Source organism: Panthera pardus, unplaced genomic scaffold, assembly GCF_024362965.1.
Source record: "Panthera pardus isolate Hobbes unplaced genomic scaffold, ASM2436296v1 HiC_scaffold_6, whole genome shotgun sequence".
Classification (NCBI taxonomy): domain Eukaryota; kingdom Metazoa; phylum Chordata; class Mammalia; order Carnivora; family Felidae; genus Panthera; species Panthera pardus.
This window is the reverse complement of record NW_026526991.1, coordinates 89,778,627-89,806,530: the sequence shown is the minus strand read 5'-3', so window position 1 is coordinate 89,806,530 and position 27,904 is coordinate 89,778,627. Positions and strand designations below refer to the sequence as shown.

The following is a 27,904-nucleotide window of genomic DNA, read 5'->3' as shown; positions in this document are numbered from 1 at the left end:
ATAAATCTCTTAAACACTAGGAAGTAAAAGTTGTAAAGACTAAAGAGATACGTGCTTTTTACTTCATTTTGAAAAGGGATTATTGTTTTTATTTCTTCTTTTTTTTAATGTTTATTTATTTTTGAGTGAGAGAGAGAGCACCCATGCATAGGGATGGACTATGTTACCTGTCATGGTCATCTCCTACACTCCATCACTCCATGATTTCACTTCTGCAATGTGTAAAGACAAACTCTTCATTAGTCAGTCAAAAGCCATAGAGCTTGAACCAGATTTGACCTGGAGAATGTATCATCTTAGCAGGAATGTAGGGTTTGAATGAGGCATATTCTACAAGGAAAATAATCACAGTGGAGTACACCGAGTTTGCTTTGCCTTGAAATCTTTTTTAGAACACAGTCATATTCTCTCTGCAAATCTCCCCTGCTCTGTTCTTTTTAAAATTTATTTATTTAAATTCAAGTTAGTTAGCATACAGTGTAGAATTGATTTCAGGAGTAGAATCCAGTGATTTCCCTGATCTGTTTTATTTTGAGCGAGGAATCAAATAACCAAATACATATCTAACAGAAAAAAATTAAGAGTATTATGAATGCAAATTATATAATTCTGACAGTCCCCTTGACTGCCCCCACCTCTAAACATATGTTTTCAAAAAATTATTTTAGTAGGGGCGCCTGGGTGGCTCAGTTGGTTTAGCATCTGACTGTTGATTTTGGCTCAGGTCATGATCTCATGGCTTCGTGGTATTGGGCCCCACATGGGGCTCTGTGCTGACAGCATGGAGCCTGCTTGAGATTCTCTCTCTCCCTCTCTCTCTGCCCCTCCCCTACTCACATGCACTCTCTCTCTCTCACTCTCAAAATAAATAAACTTAAAAAAAATTATTTTAGTAGAAGGCTGACTTCATCTGTACAAAATAACTTCTCCTTTTATCATGTATATAGCAGTAAGGAGATTATAGTTATATTTATATACTATAACTGGTTAAAAATATTTTTAAAACAAGTGATTCACTATTCGAAGTGTATGAAAATGCTGGCAAGCATTGGTCAAGATGTAGAAACACTCTACCCATCAACTGCCTATCTCACTGAAAGCCAAGTACACTATAAAATGATATATTACCAAAGTCCTCAAAATACTGAGAGAATCTGAGAGATATATAATTTACATAAGGCATCTTGAAGTTTTACATGTGGATGCTTGCATTTGCGGCTTTCCAATTCACACTCACACAAAACTCATTTTCTTACAGCTTCCAAATAATGACAGGTTCCATTTATTACATCTGACATTTTAAAATTTCACCATAAGGGTAAGTATAGGAGAACTATTCATTGTCTAATATTCTTCTTACATTGAAAATAAGCAGTGGATTACATTTTTTCATCAATGCCTCTTTAACCCCTTGAGGGTTTTTTAAAAATGCTTTCCAGAAGTAAATAAGAACTATTATTCCACGTAAAAGCAAAAGAGGTGCTAGACGATAAGTTGGCTTTATAACAATGACAAGAGAGCAAGCTCTTACATAAAAAAAAAAAAGTATACTCACTTAATTATATTTTAACTTCAGTATGTAGAAACGGAGAACATAAAACAAATGAAAATAATGTATTAGAGTCTCTATAGCATAATACATATTAGGCAGAGATGCAAAATTAAGAATGCAGAATGAAATTCATCTATATATTTTTCGACTGCTCTGCATTTAATCTTTTTTTTTTTTAGTGTTCCATTCTCACAATAACTTTCTTCTAGTTTCTTTAAAGTTAATCTTTCAGAGAAGGAGAAGACTAGAGACCAGTTAAGTTTAAAAGAATCAGTCAAAGAGAGGTTAACATTCAAAGGTATTAGTTTTTTTATTCTATTTCAGTGGTTTAGGGCATAATAGAAAGTAAAGTTTAAGCATATTAGAATAAGTTTCAAGGCGATAAAAATTGTCACATGGCAGACAGAGTAGTAAAATATTTGTTACCACTCCATTATCTAGCAAAGCATTCTCACTCTTTTATGTTCTATGCCTCCCATGTTCATGACATGCACATGCAGCCAGGCAGTGGCAGAAGTTGGCTGGGGAGGCCATGAAATACAGATGAACTCATGTTGGCTGACTAGTAGGTACATTGTGCTAAGCCCTTTTGAATGCATTAGCTCATTCTGTGTTCTGTACAGCTGTGCATAGTCAGAGTTATTGCTTTATTTTATGGATAAAGAAAGGAAATCTCAGCCTAGTTAAGTAACCTAAGTTACTTAGAAGTTGTATAGGACTGAGATTTGAATCCAGAAATGCCTGAAAACAAAAATCATGCTCTTGCCTTTACAATATCTTCTTGCAGATAGTCAAGGGAAGATACTAGAAGAAAGAGAAATACATAGGTATGTGACAGTGTGGGGGACATGGTCTTTTGAAGAAAAGTAGAAAAACGTAGGTTTTATGGTTGAGTTCCAATATAGTAAAGTCGCTGATAAATACTATTTCTAAAATTCTTTGTCCTTATTTTAATAAGTCAAAAATATGTTCTTAAGTATTTGTTACAGAATTAAAAAGCCTGAAAGAAGAAAAAGTGCATTGTGAACTGAAATGAATAAAAAGCAGGTCTCTTATTGATTCTTCACTCTAGGAATCTCATTAACTATCAGATGGAATTTGATGACTGCCAACGAATAAACAACATTTTCCCCCATTCAAGGCTGTTAAACTGCCCAAACCACCAAATACAGATTAGTCCGAAATGCACTGATTGTTCTTGCTGGAGGTGGTTAAAAAATCAGCTATAGATACAAGAATTCTTTTTCTCTCTTTCCTTCAGGCTGCTAAAGGATGCACAGAATGAAACTTATTTTAAAAGCTGGTATCAGAAACTATTGGCGGCTCTCCAATTCTGTTCAGGAAAAGCCTTGAGTGATGAGTTTTCCAAAGAGAAGAAACTTATTAAAATTCTGGGAGACATTGGGGAAAAAGTCAAGTCTGCCAGTGACCCTCAAAGACAGGTTTGTTGAGAAATTAATCTTCATGTAGTGTTTTCTTTAATCTTTTGTTCAATTAAGTTTTAATTTCATAGCTTAGAAAGTAAATTCCGTGTCTATACTTAGTTCTAAGGTACCCAAATCAATTATTTTAATCAAGATTTTTTTTTTCAATTTACAGTCTAAAGTTAATGACTCATTAATTATTTTCTGGTGGTAGCAAAAAGTTGAAAGCAAGCTAAATAAACTGGTTTAAAATTATAAAACCTGTGTATGAGTTCCATCTTTATTTCTTACATTTTAAAATTCCTCACATACTTGAGATGCATACTACAGTTAAGTAAGTCTGATACCTTTTTTGACCACTTGCATTAAATTCCAAAGTGATAGTGACATTATTCTTTCAAATAAATATATTTCTCTCACCTTGACTGGCTGTTTTTATAACACTTCTTCACATGAAAATAAGAAAATAAAAAAGAGTTGGAAGAAGCATTTACAAATTTGCACAATTCAAATTACTGCTATCTATTTCTCTCTACTTCTTTTTAAAAGGTACTAATTAGTGTATGGAAGTGTTGAATCACTATAGTGTACACCTGAAACTAAGACTACACTGTATGATAACTAACTAGAATTTAAGTTTTTTTAAAAAAGGTTTTTTTTTAAGTTTATTTTTATTTATTTTGAGAGAGAGATAGAGAGCAAGCAGGGAAGGGGCAGAGAGAGAGGGAGAGAGAATCCTAAGGAGAGGCTCCATGCTGTCAGCACAGAGCCCGATGTGGGGCTCGATCTCATGAAATGTGAGATTATGACCTGCGCCGAAATGAAGAGTTGGATATTTAACCAACTGAAGCACCCAGGTGGCTCTTGAATTATTTTTTAAATTGTTACTGTTTTTCCGCACTTTTTGATAAAGGATACACAATTTTAAAGGTATTGTTTGTGGTTTCAGACCTTCCCACAGGTACAGAGAACTATGGAAGGTAGTGAGTCAAGTATCGGAAATATACTCCTTGGCATTTAGTAAACTATTTGTTCAAATACATTGCTATTTCTGACAATTATCAACTGTCTGCAATTATCATCTTTTGCCATTATTACTCTTAACATATGTGAATTTGTTTTCTAAAATGTACTATTACTGGGACACCTGGGAGGGTCAGTCAGTTGAGTGTCTGACTCTTGATTTCAGCTCTGGTCATGATCCCTGGATCATGGGATCGAGCCCCATGTTTTGTCAGGTTCCATGCTATGCATGGAGTCTGCTTGACATACTCTCTCTCTCTCTCTCTCTTCCTCTGCCCCCCCTCACTCTCTCTAAAAACTAAAAAAAACTGAAACTAAAACTAAAGAAATAAAATTTACTGTTACTATTAAGTATAAATCTTGAGAGTTACAAACTAAGATTCAAAGAAATTATCAGAAATTGATCATGTTAATCATTACTTGAAGCAGGTATTGCAAGTTGGTGGGCCACAAGTCAAATCCATCCCATCCTGTGTTTTGTTTGAACACAATAGTTCTTTGTTTTGGTTTTGTTTGTAATGGAATTTAAAATCCTGTAGAAAGAGAATGAGCTCTAGTTCCCCATTTTCCCCAACACTCCCTATTGTCTTTAGCCCACTGCCTCCTTATATATGGCTACATAACCAGTTTGACCCCAAAGCATCCAAGTATGCAGCCCCAGAATTAGAGTTTATTTAATCAATAGAAGAAAATTATAACTTGAAAGAAAATTCAAGTTCTTTACAGTTTCTGAAATGTTTTTTCTAATGATTTTTCACAGGAGGTACTGAAGAAAGAGATTGGCAGACTAGAAGAATTCTTTCAGTGTATAAATACCTGTCACCTTCCTCTGAACCCTGCCCTGTGTATAAGGGGTATTGATCATGATGTAAGTCAGTTTATTTGGTAGATAAACTGAGTGTTTTTGTTTTGCATTATTTAGTTCACTGTATGTTTTTTTGAAATGGCAAAAACAATTTGTAAATTGTCATTGCAAGTACCTTGAGAAAAAAGTAATCGAATCCCATCCATACTATGTGCTGCATTTGATGCACTGTGTAAGGTTGAGATTGCATTGACCTCATCATAAGATTTGTAGGTTTAGAAATAAACTATCAGTTCAGTAAATAAATAAATAAATAATGATACTTCTCCCTAAATTGATTTCTTAATTTATTCAAAATGGTTGATTTGGTGACCTTATGCAGGCTGGGTTTAATTTCATGCTTATTTAGATTATGTGCATACCCATGCCTAGTATGCTAAGGATATTATTAGCTACAACATCTCAGTTTTTATTTAATTTAAAATTTACTGAAACTCATGGGTCAGTGTGCCATATAATATATTTTGTTATTTTACTTATGCCTGGAGTGACCTTCCTTGCATCAGACACAAATTCGTTTTCTTCTTAAGCCTCTGCCAGTCACACTTCTTTAACTTAGAATCATTCTTTCTCCTTTTTTGCATGAACTTTATTAGCCTCCTCCTCAAAAGTCCAAGAAGACTAGGAAACGCAAATAGAGAAAGGACTGATAAGCAACACTTAGAAGAAAAGAGGTTAAACTATCACACATGCACAATAAATGTTACTTGACTAAAGTCATATGACAATCAAGGAAACAAATCCAATACTTAGGAGAAAAATTAGTCCATTATTAGCATGAATATAAAAAGTCTTGCCAAGAAGTTGGTACTATTGCCTTTACGACTTTGCTGCTTCACAGACACCTTAGAAACTTTCCTAATATGCTGCACAAGTATATTTTGAAAAATAACAAAATAAGGCATCAAATTTTATAAGTTGACATAGGTCTATCTGGGCTAAGTTCCAAATCATTGCTAATTTTCAAAAATTGTGTAACTTTTTAGTCATTAGCAATATCCACTGATTAATGCTGACAATATAGGGAAATGTGGCATTTCAAAGACATGGTATCTTAAAGGAGAAAGAACAGTATGGACCATTGAGTCCAAATATTATTTTTGTTGTTGTTGTTGCTGCTTTCTTGATTTGTTGTTTAAGGAGGAAAACATATTTTTCAGTTACAATGCCATATTAAGTCTTGTTTTTTTGTATACCTTGAAGATGTGGGACGTTGGCTCTAATGGGTGGCTACTGAGGATGCCCATGTGAGATGATCAGGCTGAGGGTCACCAGCCCAGGTGACCTAGCACTGCACCTAGCACCACACCTAGCACTGTAATTGGGACCACACTCCTTTCCTTTACTTACCTGCAGACACTTTTCCTGAGTCTGGGAAGTGCACCAAGCAGCTACCTCTTTGCTCCATTTGTTCTGGTCAGCTGTGCCTCACACAAGGCGGGGCACCTGTGTATAGAGCAATAAACAGCAGATGTGACCAGGTGACACTCTCTCCTGGGAAACATTTTAGTCTATTCTATAGTCTTGCCAAACAAGGAGGTCTGAAGGAACATACATAGCATCTGAAGGTGTGGTGAATGGGGCAAGGTTTCAATTAGAACCTGTATCAGAAGATCCATACCGGCAAGAGCTTCTAAGAATGTAATGAATATGATAAGACATTTAGAGAGACCTCTCAGACAATGGTTCATTTGAAAATCTACAAAGGAGGGAACCCCTATGAATGTAACAAGCATAGAAAGACCTGTCATCATTGCTCCCATCTCATTCAAGATCAGAGATTCCATAATTAGGAAAACCTTATAAATGTGCTTAATATAAAAAAACCTTCACTCAGAGTTCCCTACGCATTGACCCTCAGATAATATCCTGTGGGGAAGACTTATAAATTTTATGTAGGAGGCCTTCATTCAGAGTAAAAGCCTTTTCCAACATCAAGTACTTCATACAAGTGAGAAGCATTACAGTTGAAATTAGTGTGGAAAAGCTCACTCAAGAAACCATCTTGACCACCAGAGAATCCATAATGGGAAGAATCTCTGTGAGAATAATGAACATAGTAAGGCTTTCAGTCAGTGTAAATGTCTTATTTGACATCAGAGCCTCTGCACTTGGGAACAAGCACATAAATATAGGCAGTATGGAAAAGGCTTCAGTCAGAACTCTCAACGTGTTGGCTATGAGCAAATTCGTACCAGAGAAAAACGTTTGGAATACAGCATGACAAGACATTCAGTCAGAGTAAATGTCTTATTTTATGTCACTCGACTTCACACAAGCAAAAAACCCTGTAAATATGGAAAATACGCAATCAAGACTCACATCTTGTTGTGTAACAGAGAATTCACACTGGTGAAAAATCCCATGAATGTAGTAAGTATGGAAAAATCTTTGGTTATAGCACCAATTTTATGATGTCAGAGAACCCATCTGGGGAGAAACTCTATAAATGCAATGACTGTGGGAAAGCCATTTGGGATAGTTCACAGCTTATCATGCATCAGAGAGTTCACACTGGAGAGAAGCTCTATGAATGTAGTGACTATGGGAAAGACTACAGTCAACATTCTATTTTAATCACCATCAGTGAATTACACTGGGGAGAAGCACTCGGGCCTAGCTCAGTCCATTTTTTAAAGTATGGTTCTCCAAGATGGAGGGCAAAGGTCTCAGCTTTGGATTAAACCTTCTTTCAAAGAACTTTTACCCTTGTCTCTCCTTGGAAGCACTAATCACAATGGATCATTTCCTTTGGGTCACTAGGGAATGGACCATTTGGGAGAGTGGTTATAACTTAATGCAATCTCTTCTCTGCTCCTGGAAAGTAAGGACCACACACGTCATTTACTAATAGGTTTCTTTCCTTTTTTAAAAGCTATTTTAAATCTATGTCATTAGTGTGTGCTTCTCAAGAACGGAAGTCATATCTTGCGTTATCTATTCTAGCTTTCCTTATTTTCTTTTCTCTATTCCAGCTCTTTTATCTCACCATTTGAATAAAATTATCTTCCAAGAATTTAATTCATTCTTTCCTGTTTCTTGGTTGTGGCCTTCATAATCCACTTTTAACATCTAGTCTAAATTCTCATTTTTGCCTTTCCCTTCATAGAAAGCCTTTAAAAAAAAACTGCTTGCTAATCTCTGTCTTTCACAATCTTCAAATTCAGCTCATCTCTGAAAGACTTGTCTTTTTAAAGTGCTTCTCCATTCAACTATGATAAATGGTCTTGTAAATTATTTTCAACTTAATGCATATGTATATATGTTCATACCAACTTTCTGTAGGCTCTTGGAGAGAAGATACGATGTCTCTTTCTGTTACCATATAGATAACAGTTTGTGCATACTATTTGTCAAATATAAAATATTTTTCTCATGACTTTCAAAAAATACTCTGCATGTGAAAACCAAACTATAAAATAATTAAAGCAAAACAGCTTTGAGTGATGTAATTAAGCTTTGCCTTCAGCCTCCCTTTGCCCTTTTTCTCTTCCCTGGACTTGGATGTCTCAAAAAGACCCTCAAGAATTGGATGAGCACAGTTTGAAAACCACTAATCTAGACTCATTTCTGGTCTAATACAGGATTTCCTAATTCAATACCATGAAAGAAGGTCATATGTTCCTTGATTGACTGATTCTTGAAGCAAGAATTCATTACTTAATAAGCAGCCTCACCTATTTACTATAAACCTCGAATTGATTCAGTAAGCAAGAGTTTCTGTTTGCTTAGGGATTAGGTTAGATTTCTATTGATAGGTTAAGTTAAAAAAATATATCCTTTCCTCTCTACCTCTACCGATTTCAGACTTCTCAAAAATAATGATATTCAAGCTGATCTTTCAACATGTATTGATGTCGTATTTTACTAAGTTGATAAATTGAAACCATCACATTATTTTCCTTTATTTAGTATTGATTTAACTCTTCACTGTCAACATGAAGTCTCTAATAGCCTAAAGACATATAGCCTTTGACACTCAAACAATTGTAAGAACATAAAGGAAAATAAGCAACAAGGAAAGTATAATGGAAAGTAGTCAATATCATAAGCTGAAAGTGGAAATGCAAAGTGTAATTGAAAGAAATGAAAAGATGAAATGAAATTGAAATGAAATATGTTGTACTGTTATTTGTGAAGGTAAGAAAATGTTCATTAACAAAAAAGAGAAAGGGAATGCATTATTTTTTTTTAAGTACTCAATTAGTGTCAGGCACTGTAGAAGCTCTTTTATATCCATTAGTCCATATGTCTATTACAAATATGTTTGAGACAGGGGTTATTATCCCCATTTTTCAGTGGGATACAAACATTTCAGTAACTTACCCAAGATCTTGCAGCTAATTAGTTACAGAGTTCAAATTTGAATTCAGATCTTCTTTTTTTTTTTTTTTTAACATTTTTTAATGTTTATTTTTGAGAGAGAGAGAGAGACAGAGCATGAGTGGGGAGGGACAAAGAGAGAGACAGACAGACAGACAGACAGAATCTGAAGCAGGCTCCAGACTCTGAGCTGTCAGCACAGAGCCCAATGCAGGGCTCATACTCACTAACCGCGAGATCATGACCTGAGCCAAAGTCAGACACTTAACCAACTGAGCCACCCAGGTGCCCCAAGTCTTTCTTTCTTTTTTTCTTTTAATTTTATTTGTTTATTGTTGTTAGCTAATGTACAGTGTAGTCTTGGTTTCAGAAGTAGATTCCCGTGATTCATCACTTACGTACAACTTCCAGTTCTCCCAATAAGTGCCCTCCTCAATGCCCATCACCCATTTTCCCCACCCCCAACCCCCTAAACCCATCAACCCTCAGTTTGTTCTCTGTATTTAAGAGTCTCTTATGGTTTACCTCCCTCTCTGTTTGTATCTTATTTTTCCTTCCATTCTCCTACGGTCTTCTGTTAAGTTTCACAAATTCCACATACGAGCGAAATCATATATCATTCTCTGACTGACTTATTTCACTTAGCAAAATACACTCCAGTTCCATCCATGTTGTTGCAAATGGCATAATTTCATTCTTTTTCATTGCCAAGTAGTATTCCATTGTGTATATAAATATAAATATATAATATATACCACATCTTCTTTATCCATTCATCAGTTGATGGACATTGGAGCTCTTTTCATAATTTGGCTATTGTAGATAGCACTGCTATAAACATTGGGGTACATGTGCCTCTATGAATCAGCACTCCTGTATCCTTTGGATAAATTCCTAGTAGTGCTAGGGTCATAGGGTAATTTGATTTTTAATTTTTTGAGGAACCTCCATACTGTTTTCCAGAGTTACTGCACCAGGATTTTCTTAACTCTATATCCATATTTCCTTAAAGTATGCTGCAGGGAAGAAATAATTAAATGGAAATAGATTTTTTAATAACAATTTTATCTTTTAGATATTAACCAACTAGCATAAACACAATATCTACATACTAAGTTTATTTAACCTCCCAACATATCACCACTGTTCAGTGAGAAAAAAATGTAGTTGAAGACTTACAGCCTGCCAAGAAGCTGTATTTTCAATTTCTAAGTAAAGGTTTTGGTTAGTAGACTAAAGTTGTTTTGTTGTTGTTGTTAATAAATATGTTTCTTTGTTCCAAAGTGTAAAAATTATTCATATGTGTTATATTCACTTCTATAACAAATTATCCAAGAGGCCTGTGATTTCATGGAAAGTGTTCTTGTTCCTTTATTTTTCTAAGCATTTTTTTCCTTCTCTTTCCATAGGCATGTTCATATTTCACATCTAATGCTTTGCCACTGAAGATTACTTTCATCAATGCTAACCCAATAGGCAAAAACATCAGCGTCATTTTTAAGGTACAGTAGCCCTCCTGAAACATCAAATTGATTTCACAGGTAGAATTATTGATTTATTTCTCACAAAAAGAAATGATTATAGCTATTTTCCGCTGGCAACAACACAGAGGATTCCAGTTATTTTTATTCTGCATTTTTACAGAATTATAGTACATGTCAAACTGTGATTGATAATAAATAAATCGTTATTGGCTCAAGCTAGTGAACCTTCAGTGCAAAACTTAAGAAGAGATGTTTCAATGAATAAAATTATATAATCACTTTTGAGTAGCACAGAATGTGGAATGTTTGGTTAGCCCTTAGTGGAAGAGTTTTCTTTTGGTTTATATACTAAATTAGAATCAATATTAGCTGAAACTCAAATGATATGTTAATTTAACATAAAATTCTTATCTGCAAGAACTTGCTTATTTTAATAATTTGAGTTATTTTCTTCTTTTTAAATAAATATGGGCCAAATCAGTCTTTATCATGAATCCCATGAGAAAAGAGTAAAAGGTAGTAACAGAGTTAAAGACAGGTAGGAAAGAGGGACTGAAGAAGAAACTGTAGTGGAACAGTAAGAATTTACATTCATTCACTTAATTTAATCAATTATTCAGCCAAACCAGACAACCAGCTCTCAGAGTGAATTATTTGGTGGATTTTGACTATTTTTGAGGGTAATTTTTAGCACACCCTACTTTGGCTTTGACCTGTATCACCTCAAGCATTAATGGTCACATGACACTGCATTTTTGATGAAGAAAAAAAATAACAAAATTTCATCTTGGAATATTTTTCTGCATATTATTTAGAAAGCATTTTCAAAACCAAACCTGTTAGTTTAAAAGCATAAAACTATCCTCCTTCCCTTTGGACATATTCCATTTCCTTCACTTATGCTAGAAAACCATCTCTTAATCATTTCTTCTTATTATCAAAGGCTGTTTACTCTGCAAACTTTTTAACCACCTTCATAATATGAGAAGTCAATGATTTAAAGTCTAATGAATCCTGTGTGTGCTATTTATACTCCTAGTCAAGAAGCTCTTGGTATTCTAACTGTATATCAGTATATACATTTATGGCATATGAAATAGTGTTTCAGTTCGAAAGAAATCTCTCTTGGTTGAATTTGAAATTTGGATAAACATTCATTGAGTCTCTCTTCTCTAGACTTTAAGTCTAAGACATTGCACGTGGATGATAAATTGAAAGATTATTATCAGGAACAGCATTCCAAGCAACTTCTAACTTGATGGCTGAAGCTTCTGTAATCATTTAAAGGAAAGTTCTTATTTTCTTTGATCTTCTCTCAGAAACACAAGATGTTCTTAGTACTAATAAAACAATTGAAACCATCCTAAGTCTGGCTAGAAATTTCTTTGAGGAAAGAAATGACATATACCATATTTGAAGGCCTTTAATGGAATTCAAGGAGAAATCCAGTCTATAATTTTGTTTTTAACAGGCTGGCGATGATCTCCGTCAGGATATGCTTGTTCTGCAGATTATTCAAGTGATGGACAATATTTGGCTGCAAGAGGGCTTGGATATGCAAATGATCATTTATAGATGTCTATCCACAGGAAAAGGTCAAGGTCAGTATAGATTAGAAAGTGATTTGACTTACATTATTTATCTCAAACATTCACTGGTAGCATGACACCAAACTTTCACAGCCTTCATTTTACACTATAAATTTTAAAATCAAAAGAACTATATACAAAGTCATTCTTCTTTCTTAAAAAGAATTATTTTCAAAATAGTTTACATGGAATGTAATGTCTTTGATGATAGTAATTAAGATTTTGACATTCCAGATGTTAACCGTGGTATCTTTTCCTGTATCTTTTGTGTGTTTTTTTTCTCTTAAAGATAATAACAGAAAAACCTACTTGCTCAAAAAAATTCAATTGCTGCCTATTAACACAAAATTCACAAAGTCGCAAATGCTTAAAGGAGTTCTGAACATTCTAAATACCTTATAAACCTGCATTTAATTTCTAAAAGATGTTTCAGTAAATCATAATATCAATAGTCAAAGATGACCAAATATGCAAACTTTGAACATTCCAATATATTATTATAGAAATGTAATATAAAATATAGAAATACAATTACATTTATACACATTTTCAATGAAAATAATGTCAATGGTCCACCCAAATTATTAGCAAAACATCACAGGTAAAAGTTGTACTTAATTACAATAGTGCTAAATTGAAGAAATAATTCCTAAGATTCCTTATAATCTTTTTAAAATGTGGTCATCACCACTTAGAATTTCATTAAATTAATTGGTAGAAATTACAGCAGATACATTTACATAAACAAAGGGATAAAAAAAAATCATAGAACCAGAGACAGAACCTAGAACCGTGTAGTTTGTTTCTTTTGGTCTGTTGTGGGTGTTTTGTTTTGTTTTGTTTTGTGTTGTTTTATTAAGAAAGAGCTACAATTTAAACCTAACAGAAAACTATCACTGTCTGACCCCCCCAGTTCCTGAGGTTCCACCACTAGGCTCAGTACCCCAGACAACCATGACTTGAGACTTTAGAAACTAAGTACAGAAGCACCTCCACTTTAGTTTAACTTGCAACCTGATCCTTCAGGATAACTCTGTTACAAGTTCCACTACCCAATTATTTTGATTCTGATAATAGGGCTTTTGCTTTCAGGACAAGTGTCTACCCCTTTACCCTTTCTAAAGCTCTATTTCCTAAGAGTCTTTATCATCACTGCTCTGAGATTGTTATTCCTTGAGTTTTACTCTCCCTTTTTTTACATGGGTAACTGAACTTTTTCAAATTCTAATGTATTGAAAGAGTAAGAATAAAGCTAGATGAACCAAGCTGAACTTTTTGATGTCATAAGGATCACCTTTTCTTCAGAAATTGAATATATCACTGACTTCAGTGGAATTCTTTTTTTTTAAGATTTTTTTAAGTTTATTTATTTAGAGAGAGAGAGCATGCACGTGTGCAAGCAAGGGAGGGGCAGAGAGAGAGGGAGGGAGAGAGAATCTCAAGCAGGCTCTGCGGAGTCAGCAGGAAGCCTGACACTGAGACTCAAACTGTGAGATCATGACCTGGGCTGAAACCAAGAGTTGGGCACTTAACTGACTGAGCCACCCAGATGCCCCCTCTGTGGAATTCTTCAATTCCATCTTCTCATTTCTTTGTTTATAACTATAGAATATAACAGAGGCTAAATCTTTTAAAGTTAATAAAATGGCTCAATAAATATGAATGTAGACTTGTCCACAGTTGCAGATGTTGTAAAACAAGCAAGCTATTATTCTCTCCTATCTATCAACAATCTTCTATAGTTGTAAGATTTGAGAGGGCGTTATACTGGCAAAATACTTCTTCAAGAAAAATAGAAATCTTTAAGGCAAATGTCATTTTTAGGAGCTCAGGTTCCATTTTTATTATGCTTCCAAGGCTTATTGAATATCTATTATTTTGAAAAAATATCACAGAGTAAGGTAAAGTATACTAAAATGAGCTAATCAGAGTTGCTGCCCTTAAGGAGAGTATATTCCAGGCCAGAAGTTTGCATGACTTTATCAACATGATTGTTGATTATAATTCACATGACTATTTTGTACATGATGTCCAGGAGATTTAAGAGAGCCTATCAAGACAAATAATTCTTTAGGATTTATTTTATTTAGTTATTTATCTTTTTAAAAAATATATTGTCAAACTGGCTTCCATACAACACCCAGTGCTCATCCCAACAAGTGCCCTCCTCAATGCCCATCACCCACTTTCCCCTCCCTCCCACCCCCCTCTATCAACCCTGTTTATTCTCAGTTTTTAAGAGTCTCTTATGGTTTGCCTCCCTGCCTCTCTGTTTGTAACTTTTTTCCCCCTTCCCTTCCCCCATGGTCTTCTGTTAAGTTTCTCAAGATCCACATATGAATGAAAACATATGGTGTCTGTCTTTCTCTGACTGACTTATTTCGCAGCATAATACTCTCTATTTCCATCCACGTTGGTGCAAATGGCAGAAAAATATGGAAGCTTCATGAATTTGCATGTCATCCTTGTGCAGGGGCCGTGCTAATCTTCTCTGTATTGTTCCAATTTTACTACATGTGCTGCTGAAGGGAGCACAGGATTTATTTTATTGTTGGCTCTCCAAATTTGATGGGCGTAAAAGTTACTTAGGGGAAATGGAGTAGAGATAACTAGACCCAACCAGGTACTAAATCACATTCTCTACATAGGCATTGAAGAGAGGAGGGGGTTCTCAAGTCTTTGTGACTGTAAAAAGCTGCTCTATTATTTCTTATGCACCCCAGTTTGAGAGCCACTGCCTTATATGACACCACCTTGAAAAGTTCTGTCCCCAAGAAACTTACTATTTAAAATGTGACCCGGGGAATCAGCAGCATTAGCATCACCTGGGAACTTGTCAGAAATGCAGAATCTCAGACCTCACCCCTACCCTAAAGAATTAGAGCCTACCTTTTAACAAGACCCCCAAGTGATATATATATATATATATATACACACACTAAAATTGGAGAATCTCTGCATTCAAGGACTATAAGAATAGAACTATACATATTACTCAATGTGCACAGATTTGATAGTATTTAAAATGTGTATGATACATACTATCTTAAAATGTATAAAATGTAATTTATGGTTTTATTAATAGACAAAATTTGGCCACCATGGTTGTTAAAAATTAGGTGCAAGGTTTTCAGGGTAGTCAGCAATGTAAGTCTTATGATAAATGGCTTGGGATTTAGCAAAGATTAATTCCCTAAAGACAAATGTGGTCTGGAAAGTAACTGACATTGCTACAGCACAGTATCTAAATGGTGTAATAATCTAAGTCTTTATTTTGGACATGGTCAAATGTGAGGCAATGAAGTACTAAGGAACCAGATAGAAGGTGATTTCCCTTTAGGTGTATTAAGTGGAGGAACTGGAAATTTGAGGAAGGAAATGTTCAGTATTAGAAAGAGGAATCACCTCTCTCTAAAATTATTACATTAATACAAAATGTAAAGACTTACATTTTCTATCTCACTTAATATACATGAGAAAACCTGCATGAGAGCCAAATACTATTGGAGAGAAAGGAGAAGTACTATGATATTAAGGATAAGCCCAAGATTTACTTCTAGAGTATTCAGTTATGTCCTTCCTTCCTCCCTCCTTCCCCCCTCCTTTCCTCCCTCCATTCTTTCCTTCCTCTCCCTATCTTTCTTCCCTTCCTTCCTTCCTTCCTTCCTTCAGATATGCTTTATAGGTTATTTCTGCAGCATTCAATATTCCATTCCCACTCCCCATGTTTAAATTTCTTTCTGACCCAGCAATGTAGATGTCTAAGAGTCACAACTGGACTATTAAATATTAAGAGAGATTAAGACTGCAACCAGCTACTGCTGGCCAACTCCAGCACAGAGAAGTGTTTCATTTACCAACACTGTGATTTGATTAATTGTTGTTTAATCTGAATGTTTGAAGACAGATTATGAAATAGTTTCATAAATTCAAACATCTCTCTTTTCAAATAGTTTCATTTGTGTCCTTGGTCTCTTTGGACATTTGAGTTTTCAACTCTTGCAATTTTCAAGATTGTGGAAATCAAAAATACTAGACTTTAATTTCTTTCAGTGATTTTATTTACAGAACAGTATATTACAGGTTGTTTTGTGGACATTAGTCTGGGAAGTTTTATTAAATACTGGGTCTAAATTGCTATTCTGTACAGAATAAAAATCAGAAGATTTGAAAATATTTACATTTTAATAACCTTAGGAACACAATGAAAAAAGCCTTAATGGATACATGGCCAGTGGGGCAAAGGTCCTAATGAAGTTCAATCAATATATGCTCCCCTTTAAAAAATTATTAGCATAGTTTGTCTTTAATGTTGGCTGAGAAGAAAGGAGCAGATGGCTCTCCACATGTTTACTGCAATTATTCTGTTCACTCCTAGAAATGGGACATTTAACTATGAAGCTTTCATTAACCTGAACCTTGATTTTTATAATATATTTGAAATATTTGTTATGGATATTGTATTTGGTTCTCTTCTATCATAAATACGCTTGTTATACAAGTTTGAATGTCCTCTCTTCAACTGTAAATGAATGCACAAGTCATACAGTAATTAACCGACTATCTTATTGTCTGAGAGTTCTGTGAGACCGTCTAGATTGGCTCTCTACTGTAGTTCAAAAAAAAAAATAGTGAAGCTTCTTCTGATAGTTCCAAACACAATAAGTGCTCCCCAGGACTTCAGAAAAATTAGAAGGAAGTCTTCTTCATCCAGATAAGTCTTCTTCAGAAAAGAAGGTTTACAAAGAAAAGGATAACTGAAGTAGTGCTGAGAAGTATTGTTGCCACATAGGTCAAGATGTGTTAGCTAAGTATTCCTCATCTTGTGAAGAAGAAATTATTTATATCATCTCTTTTTTATCAGGATTGGTGCAGATGGTGCCCGATGCCATCACCCTAGCAAAGATCCATCGCCATTCTGGACTGATAGGACCACTGAAAGAAAACACAATCAAAAAATGGTTCAGTCAGCACAACCATTTAAAGGCAGATTATGAAAAGGTTTGTCCTGCTGTAGCTAATTTTATTTATTTTATTTTTTAAAAAATTTTTTTTCAACGTTTTTTTATTTATTTTTGGGACAGAGAGAGACAGAGCATGAACGGGGGAGGGGCAGAGAGAGAGGGAGACACAGAATCGGAAACAGGCTCCAGGCTCCCAGCCATCAGCCCAGAGCCTGACGCGGGGCTCGAACTCACGGACCGCGAGATCGTGACCTGGCTGAAGTCGGACGCTTAACCGACTGCGCCACCCAGGAGCCCCTGTAGCTAATTTTAAATAATGTACTTAAAGAAGAATATGCTCTGGATCATTAACTATTGTGTTTCATGAAAAGTAAATTAAGGACACCTTGAGTTCTAATCCATTCAGTCATCAGCTTAGTAATAATGATCCAGTTTAAATGGTATATTAACTAGATAAAATTTCTGTATTTGGTTTTGTTTCTTACAGCCATCTCTCTTGAGATGTTGCTCCTTGAAACTACTTCTTTCAAGTTATCTCTGACTATCTGTATACAACCTCCAGTTTCTATAAATCCCTCTCCTTCCTTTGCAATGCATTTCTTCTGCCGAGCTCTACTTTTTCATGCCTTATTCTTCCAATGTTTGTAAAATGCATAAATATCTCAGAACTTTACAAAATGTACTATTATATTTGACTGAAAACATTTTTTCCCACTTCCCTTCATGCTGGCATCTGGCCTGTGGTGTATAGTTGTGCAGGTTCTGCCATCTACCAGGGCTCCCAGCTGAGGAATGAGTTGCTTAAATCCAGGCTTTATTCCACTTGCCAAAGCATGAACTGGTCCAGCTGGGTCTACCTGGAGGGAGGAACATCTTTATGCTAATTCACACAAAGATACAATAAGGGCTAGCACTGAATTTTCTCCAAACTGTCCTGAGCACTGAAATTTCTTCATTCTAGGCAACTCCTCAGTCCTGAACAAACTGGAATGATTGGTCACCCTAGTTAACACAGGCCATGATAGGGAGACCCAAGAGTTCATCGGTTTCAGATTTCTATGAGATTGAAGTGGAGCAAAATATGGGGTTTTGGAGGTCAAATAACAAATATGAGGTGGCATTACCTTGAAATCTATTTTGTAATCATTCACAAAATTAGAACTTGAGTTTTGCACAAATCCCTGGGGTTATATCGTTTGAGGTGTTTACGCATATATTTGCTCTTCACAGCTACACATAAGGGCATCTTTTATTATCTTCACTTCGTAAGTGAAACATATATAATGAGACAAATTAAGTGACTTGTTCAGGCACTTGGGATATCTGGAACAAAGACAGGTAATCCAGTGACATAGATTTCCACTCCAGCATGTCAGCCACACCGTTCCAGGAGACCCATTACCATGGCCCAACCAATCACTCACAGCTCCACCATGGTTACAGTCATGGTTGTATCACTGATGAAAATAATGTGTACTCAGGAAACATTTGAAAACAAAGAGTAATTTTGGCAAGAAACCTCTGTTTATTAAAGAAACAGAAGCCACAATTGACTTAGTGATAACCTGCTTCCACCCACACAGACATTCACTGATGTATACTGTACCAAGACACTTTTGGACATTAGCTGGATGACATATTTGTAAGGATAAACATAATATATTACCTATATCTCAATACAGTTTTTTCTGTGTTACAAATTCAAATATTCAAAATTGACATTTTAAGTTTCTCTGGGGATAGGAAATATTGAGCCATATTTTTCCTTCTTCTTTTACCTTGAAAAAAAATCATTCAATATTGTATACTTGGGACATCAAAAAAATACACCAGGAATCCTCTTCAATAAGCTATGAAAATTAGATCCAACTGAATGAAAGAGATATTTTGCCCAATTTAAATGAAAACATTTATTAGCCACAGAAGAAATTGCTTCATGTTCTTCTATAGCATATCAAGAACCAGTCATTTAATCATAATCTTCTCTCAACTGAGACGTAGAAGTGGGTCTCGATTATGTAATTTCGCTTTTTATACTACTTTTTACCATTATCTCTGATGCTAATGCATTTGCTTATTTTATCTGTGTGTTATCTTTGTGTTATTTCTTTTCAACCAATTAGGCCTTGAGGAACTTTTTCTATTCCTGTGCCGGCTGGTGTGTGGTAACGTTCATCCTGGGAGTCTGTGACCGACATAACGACAACATCATGCTGACAAAGTCAGGCCACATGTTTCATATTGACTTTGGAAAATTCCTAGGTCATGCACAAACATTTGGAGGGATAAAAAGGTCAGTGTGCAAATAATGTCTATTACAGTAATTAAGCAATGTCCCGGAGTGATATAGGACATGTAATAGCATAGAAACCCGGCAGATGGCTTGCTCCCCCAGCTCTCAAATCCCCCCAGATAACATAAACATGTTTATATGTCTAATATGATTGAAGGAAATATTTTCTTCAATATATTTTTAATGGAACAAATTAGGTTTCCTCAAATTGTTAGTGGACTTCTCCCATGAGAAACTAATCCTGCTCCAGTCTGAATTGTCTGAAATATAATATTCTTGCTTTCTTATAAACCCCGAATGGACAATGAGTCATGAATTCGTGGTCTCAATACATCCAGTATATTGCCCATAGCAATCACCATCCCTGGTCTACATATCACAAAACTAGCACATTTCCTACACTGAAATAACCTTAAGTCATTTCAAAAATACCCAGTGAGCAACAACCGATCAAGGCTCTGAGGATGTAACAGCAAACAAGGAAGACACAAACCTGATAATCTTTCTAGGAAGAATGATACACATTAAACAAGTTAGCATGTAAAGAAATAATATGAGTAAATGAAGAATTTAATTTCTTAATAAGAAACTGAAGCAAAGAAATTATATGGAGAGTGACTGGAGCAGGGATGCCATTTTAAAGAGGCCTCTAGAAAGAGATGAGAGACCACTGTGTAATTAATTATCTACCTTGTGGAACTCCATGAGAATAGATTTCTAAGAAAAGAGAACAACAAAAGTAATAGTCATGAGCATGAAAATAAGCCTAGTATGATCCAGTGATAAGAAGACCTGGGACCTGGAAGTGGATGGAGAGGGGGCAGGCAGTAAGATGTAAAGGTGAAGAGCTTGAGGAGGCCAGACCAAGTAGGGCACTGAGGACATGGTATGAAGGTTGGTTTTTATTTTGGGTTCGGGGCAAGCCATTGATGGATTTCAGTGGATTTCAAAACGTGTTCTTCTCTCCTGTGAAGTAGTAAGAACAGTTAGGAGTCTACTACAATGATTAGGGCAAGGCCTTAATGGAAAAGAAGTGGTAAAAACTGAGATTCAGAATATAATTTGGGGTCAGAGCCATAAGACCTGCTAATTGATTGGACATTGGCAGTGACTAATGGCTGGGGGAGGGGCTTAGCAAGTAGAAATAGAAAAGAAAACATTCTATTTTGCCTGGATAATGCCTGGATCTTTAATCTTAACAAATAATTATATCATTTACTGAAACCAAAAAGACTGGTGGATAAATAAGTTTTTGTTTTATTTTATTTGAACTGGGACAAGGAAACCCAAAGTTTAAGACTAAAGTCCCTTGCTTTAAAAAGATACAATACCTTAAAGTAGAAATGGGACCAAATCATTCCAAAGAGTAATCACTCACTTTTAGCTAAAAGTATCTACTCAGTCAAAGGAATAATAATGTCTTCTATAATATAACATGATGAACTCTCACTAGATGGCAGTTATCTGGTATTAAAATGCCAATATAAAATACATAATATGGTATCTCCTATTTTGTAGAAGCATACAAATGGAATCATTTCACATGTTGTTATTTTCAATGCATTGCCTTCTATTATGACTACCTCAAGAAAATTCACCACATCTGCATTCATTCCTTAAAAATCTACTGAGGATAATCTGTGTGCCAAGCACTGTGATAAATCTTGAGGATACAAAGGTGGATAGTACACATTTACCACCTCAATGGGGTTTGCTCTTTCTTAGACTACTAGAAGACAAAAACATAAATAATCATTATAAAATGTGATAAAGGCAGAAATAGATGTACGGACTATCACAAAAGCATAGAAGCAAGATACCTAGTTTATGAAAGACAAAAGCTAATTAATGTACATAAGCATGAACATAATTTACCCATATAATACTTTTTCCCTACAATCCATTCTTTCCTAGAAATTTAAAGATTAGATTTCAATTCTGACATCTTTATTTATTTATTTTGCTGTATTGTCCACTGGATATTTGGGCTAACGCTTACTCATTTATTTAACCAGCAATAGTGTTGACCATGTGGGTGGTTAAAAAAGGAATAAAAATATTTCAGTTTCACAGAAAAAATTGAATAAGTCATAAAAAATAAGAACAAGTTACTAAACAATACGGTAAGTCCTATAATGGAGATATGTACCAGGGTCTATAAAAAAGGTGGAGCTCAATTTGTTTGTTTATTAATATTACAAGAGCTACTGCTGCTTCTGATTTAGCAATTTTTTTGACATATGATATTATATTAGTTTCAGGTGTACAACATATGATTCAGCAATTCTATATATTACAAAATGCTCACCACAAGTGTAGTCACCATCTGTCACCACACAGTTATTACATTATTAACTATATTCCCTATGCTGTACATTTCATCCCTGTGCCTTATTTATTTTTTAACTGGAAGTTTGTACCTATTAATCCCTTTCATCTATTTTTTCCTACTCCCTACTTTCCTCCCTTCTGGCAACTACCAGCTCTGGGTATTTATGAATGTGTTTCTGGATTCTTCATTTATTTGTTTTGTTTGTTTTTCAGATTCTACATATAAGTGAAATCATATGGTATTTGTTTTTCTCTGTCTGATTTATTTCACTAAGCATAATACCCTCTGGATCCATTCATGTTGTCACGAATGACAAGATTTCATTCTTTATTATGGCTAATATTCTATTGTGTGTATATGCCACATCTTTATCCATTCATCTATTAATGGACATAAACACAGAGAAACATATATATTTTCAAACTAATATTTTCATCTTCTTAATGTAAGTACCCAGCTGTGGAATTACTAGATTGCATGGTGCTTTGTTTTTAATTTTTTGCTTTCCATAGTGGCTGCACCAATTTATATTCTGACCAACAGTCCCCAAGAGTTTCGTTTTCTCCACATCTTTACCAACATTTGTTATTTCTTGTGTTTTTGATACTAGCCATTCTAACAGCTGTAAGGTGGTATCTCACTGTGGTTTTGATTTGAATTTCCCTGGTGATTCATGATGTTCAGCATCTTTACATATATCTCATCTGTTGGCTGTCTTTACATCTTCTTTGGAAAAATGTCTATTCAGGTCCTCTCTTTGGCAATTTTAACTCTTTTAGGTAACATCTGAGGTACATGAAAATGCGTCCAGCACAGTACATAACCTCACTCATAGTAGGTTCTCAATATTGTTTATCAGTTAACAAACCATTCATGTGGAAGCCCTCAATCATTCAATAATCATTGATTGGATGAATGAAATGAAGCTGGCAGTGTCTTCTTGAGATGACTGATTATTGTTCACCAGCTAAGGAGGCCAACTGAAGCATTATGATCCATTTGGATTATTATTTGCAAGATTTTATCTCCACCAGTGGCTATGTAAGGCTAATTAGCAATGTCTCCTTGGATTTCTGTCTTGAAACTGATACTTCTGCTCTGAGTTTAACAGGTAAACTGAACTATTCCTACTCATTTTTATTCACTATATCTTTTGAATTACATTCTAATAGTTTCCTTCCCAGTGTCTTTTGGCTGTTTCTGAAGTTCATTTGAGTGTTGTTTCATAAGATGGCCAACTTCTTCTAACTTGGGACCATTGGCTGTTCTTATTGGTTGCTAGGTTGACAATAGACTTCTTATAAATTGAACCTCTATATTCTCCTAGGACACATGAATGTTCTTACTTATACTATATTTATTATATTATAGACCTGATCTTTAAAGAGACTAGCTTCACCTAGCTCCTTCTAAACACATACTAGGCATATTAATAACCCACCCATAATGTACAAAGCCACGTATGTAAATAATGCCCTAGGACTATCCTAGTCTCTCACAGTCTAGCAAGGCCATAATGCTCTAGTAATAACCCAGGATCATACTCCTTAACATAAAATGCTGCACCCACTGGGACTAGAAAGTACACGTATCTCAGATACATGTGTTTCTACTATTGTATACTCCTTAACACTATGGAAGATGAAAATATTTGTATAACTTTCTAGGTTTACAAGAGATTACTAACACATAGGGACTAATTTTACTTAATAATACATTTGCCTAAACCATTGTTCAACTGCACATAAGAAGTACAGTTTCCAGTTGTGGGTGGTTTATAGGTTGGCAAAAGAAATCACATACACACATAAAACCCCCTCTCTAAGTTGTAGACATACCCTTTAGCCAAGGATACAGAATTTAATAATAGAAGTTAGCAGGCCAACAGAGCAGAACCAGATGTAGTATATCTTTCCCTTGATCTTTAGTTTCCTTAAGAAGAGCAATGAGGCAATGTTTTTTTTACAAGCAGGATCTTGAAAAAGAAGCTGATTTCTTGCTGGGCCATTGCCCTTTTATATTCATGCTTACATCACCATTCCAAAACCTCTCCCACTAACCATCTATATAATCCTATTTAGACAATGCCTACAGACATTGGCTCTCTTGATTCTTGGATTATATTGAGTCAGCCCAGCAACACTCACATTTGGAGTCCTTGCCCAGATGTCTCTAAACCATTCCTCTGAATTCAGTTTCCCAGAAATATGGAAAGCCCATGCTTTTACCAAATCAGAGGTTTCTGCAGACTTTCTAACTTTGAAGAAAGAAAAAAACCCTCACATCTCAGTTATAAATATGAAGGATTTCACATCCTGTGTATAAACAAACAATCCTTCATTATTGGTTTTAATTATTAGATTAAAGAGGATATTCACCAATGGATTAAATCACAGGGCAATTCAGCCCTAGCATTCCTTAATGATTCTGGGGAAATTTTGGCTAATCCTCACAATGTAAACAATGAAGAATTTCATCAACTTTCTGAAGCCAATGGGTTTTTCTTTTGAAATATTGCTTAATTATTATCTTCTTTATTTTATTTTATCTCACAAAAATTCAAATTAAAGTGGTTAACAAGTTATGCATCCACAATTTTTCAAAGTTCCCCTGTAACAATTTCTATATAGCAATTTTTTCATTAAATAAAAGATATTATTGTAACAAACTCTAAATTTCAACTCCATAATTTCTTGATAGTGACTCTTTTACAGAGGAGGAGAAACTAAGGAAGACATTTATTGGTGATATTTACTACTCTTCTAACTCATTATTTGATACTTTTTTTTTTGAAAACTATATTTTACAACCTGTATGGTCTTTCACTTCAGTAATGCTAGACTTGCATGAAATCTTTAATTTTAGGGACTGTATGAGTGGTGGTTGACGTCAGGTAGTCCAGAGATAGACTGTATGAGTTTTTTTGAATCCCATGCTAATTAATGTACTAATGATGTGACCTTGAACAAATGGCTTCTCTGTGCTCCAATTTAGTTTTTTTATAAAACAGATTTTTTTGAAGATTAACTGATACATATAGAGTGCTTGGAAGAATGCCTGGCATCCAGTGAAAGCTCTAGAAATGTTTGTTGTAATTAACTGTAATGCAAGTATTCCAAATGAAGTGACAAGAAGTAAAATTGAATCTCTAGATGATTATTGTTTCTTTGTGTTTAAAATTATTTAAAAGGTGGCTCAGTTGTTTAAGGGTCAGACTCCTGATTTGGATTAGGTCATGATCCCAGGGTTGGGGGATTGAGCCTGAATCTGACTCTGCCCTGAGCGTGGAGCCTGCTTAAGATTCTCTCTCTCTCCCTGTGTCCCCTCTCTCACTTGTGGATGCTCACTCTCTCTCTAAATAAAGAAAAAAATATTTAAATGATGTATCTTATTTTGGTACTTTTTTAAAGTATGTGCTTTAAAATTCATGAATTGAACTATTAGTCCTTTAACTTCTCTGACTTTGAGGCTTGTTGATTGACAGACTGGATTGCCTTGCACTGTTCTTCAGATTTATTAGGTTGTAAGGTATTTCACCAAATCATTCTTGACTTCTGATATGATTTCATACATAAACAGAGGTGTGCTGGACTGGGCTCATGCTAGCTGGCAAGAGCTTATTTTGTGTATTCCTTTTCAACTCCATATTCAAAAACATCACTTTGGCAGCCTAAAATCAGCCATGGTGAGAGTGTATACACCATGACAATTGGCAAATGTCATAAATGAGAGCTTTATTTTTCTCTTAAAATAAATTAGCTAGTTATTAAATATATATCAGCATACCAGAGGACATAAATCCATTTAAAACAGATGAAAAATCATCCCAGCATACAAACAAAATAAAATACTTTTATTTTCCTATTGAAATATTTACATGAGGATAATAAAAATATTATATATGTCTTATTACAGCATGGTTTATACCCTTTTGAAGTTTTGTCCCAATAGATCATCAATCACCAAATATAATTAATCTCAGAATTTTCCTCTCAATATTAGTCATAAACGTTCCCCATATCTGTAATCATCTTGACATGATCTTCAATAGTTAGTTACCACTGATTAAAAAAAAAAAAACTTTTTTGAGAGAAAGATTGAGAGTGTGTAAGAGGGGGAGAAGAGGGAGAGAGAATCTGGGACTTGAGGGCTTGGGGGGAGCTGTCAGCTTGATGGATCAAAGGCAGGCAGGTGGAAGTGACAAGGAGCAGGGCAGTCTTGTCAACAAGGCCCTCTAGTCTAAGTGACATCTCTGCCCCTGACAGTACATGGGTCTGGGTCAGGTAACCTCTCTCTCTGGATCTACATTTTCACCATTTGTAAAGTAGGAATAATAGTATTCTTTATCCTACCTACCTCATGGGATTATTGTGAGGAAACAAGAAATGAAGGATGGAGAGCAATTGGAAAGGTGTAGCCCTCTACAAATAAAAGGTGACTGAGGAACCTGCGCTGAGCACGGATCCTCACATGGGGCTTGATTTCACCGCCGTGAGATCATGACTTGAGCTGAAATCAAGAGTCAGACACTTAGCCAACTGAACCATCCAGGCACCCCTGATGTAAAATTTTTTTATGTTTAATTTCTAATTTGAGTATTGTATGTTTATATTCTAAATATTGTCAATTTAAAACCATCTTCGAAAAAATTTTCCCTTAGCAGATTAAAAGATTTTTTGTTTTACTCCAATCATTCTGGTTTAATGTAATATTCATGTAATCCAAATGCTATATAGGCATTAATGATCTCCCACATGCTTTAATTACTGTCTTAATGTCCTCTGAAATTGGGTGAGTCTCATTGGTCTGTTATTCACACATTTGTTTATTAAATAAACATTGTGATTCTTTTTACTCAAAGCAGGCCTCAGTATCTAAAAAAAGCACACTTGCCAATACCTCTCCAACTGTGAATGCCTGCAGGACATCTTTGAATCATATACACCTGTCTCCTGACACTTAGCAGAAGCTAAGTCTTGGGTGATTGAAGGATCACTACAAAAATGCCATAAAATTTACCTCCTTGACCTGAGAAAGTACAATTTTTCTGAAGACAAAATTGTTACGTGTGGCACTTAGAGTTATCAGAATCATAGAAAAAGCAAAATAGTGGTAGCCAGCATCTGGGAGGATGGGGGAATGGGAAGTCATTGCTTAGTGGGAATAGAGTTTCAGTTTTAAAAGATGAAAGAAGTGTGGAGATGGATGGTTTTTTTGATGGTTCCACACTATTATGAATATATTTAATACCACTGAACTATATATTTAAAAATTGTTGAGATGGTAAACTTTATGTAATATGTATTCTACAATAAAATAACTGAAAAAAATGGTACAAAGGCTTTCTCCAGCCACAAAGCCAGCCCTAAACAAACTACACCTAACATTTGAACAGTGCTTGGATGTTCAAAGCACTCTCACATAGACTTATTTCCAGAAAAGAAGTTTGTTCTGTCATTCTCATCTCCATACTATTGTTTCTCTTTCTTCTCCTACCTCCCCATATCATTACACTATATTTTATCACCTTGTTTCTTCTGAGTAACCTTTTTTATATCTACTTCCCTCCCAGTATAAGTGGAAAACAGTTCCTCTAATTAAAAAAAAAAAAAAACATGAATTTTCTTCAAAGAGAGACATGTAAGTTTTCAGATGAAGAGAGTGAGGGATGATTGAGAAAGGATGAAGTATGAGAAAGGGGAAATAAAAGGAAGGAAATGAGGGGGGAAGAAGAGGGAGAGTGAGTACAATTTAAATGGTGGGAGGATTCTGCCTTCTGGCATTCAGTGGGTCTGTGAACAAAGCATGCAGAAGACATGTATGCTCTCCTCAGTAGGTCTAAGTTAAACATGCCTGTCAATAGAAGCATCTTGTAGTACTAAGTATGAATCTAGTTTTTAAAGAAAGGCTACAGGGGCACTGGGTGGCTTAGTTGGTTGGACATCTGACTCTTGATTTTGGCTCAGGTCATGATCTCACAACTTGTGACATTAAGGCCCACATTGGGCTCTGAGCTGACAGTGTGGAACCTGCTTGGGATTCTCTTTCTCCCTCT

General features: G+C 35.2%; 1 protein-coding gene and 1 non-coding gene across 4 annotated transcripts in view; one reads left to right on the top strand and one right to left on the bottom strand.

Moving 5' to 3' along the window:
• The window catches only part of PIK3C2G (phosphatidylinositol-4-phosphate 3-kinase catalytic subunit type 2 gamma), a 350,214-nt gene that overhangs the window by 215,928 nt on the left and 106,382 nt on the right, over positions 1–27,904 (top strand). For all 3 annotated transcript variants that reach the window (XM_019452113.2, XM_019452112.2, XM_053894931.1), the window contains 6 exons: positions 2,814–2,994; positions 4,760–4,867; positions 10,597–10,689; positions 12,143–12,272; positions 17,125–17,261; positions 19,348–19,517. In XM_019452113.2, coding sequence (XP_019307658.2) covers positions 2,814–2,994; positions 4,760–4,867; positions 10,597–10,689; positions 12,143–12,272; positions 17,125–17,261; positions 19,348–19,517 — 819 coding nt within the window. The remainder of the gene's footprint in view (positions 1–2,813; positions 2,995–4,759; positions 4,868–10,596; positions 10,690–12,142; positions 12,273–17,124; positions 17,262–19,347; positions 19,518–27,904) is intronic.
• Positions 14,689–14,795, bottom strand: LOC128775123 (U6 spliceosomal RNA). The gene has a single exon (XR_008419775.1). It is a non-coding gene; the product is annotated as a U6 spliceosomal RNA (small nuclear RNA).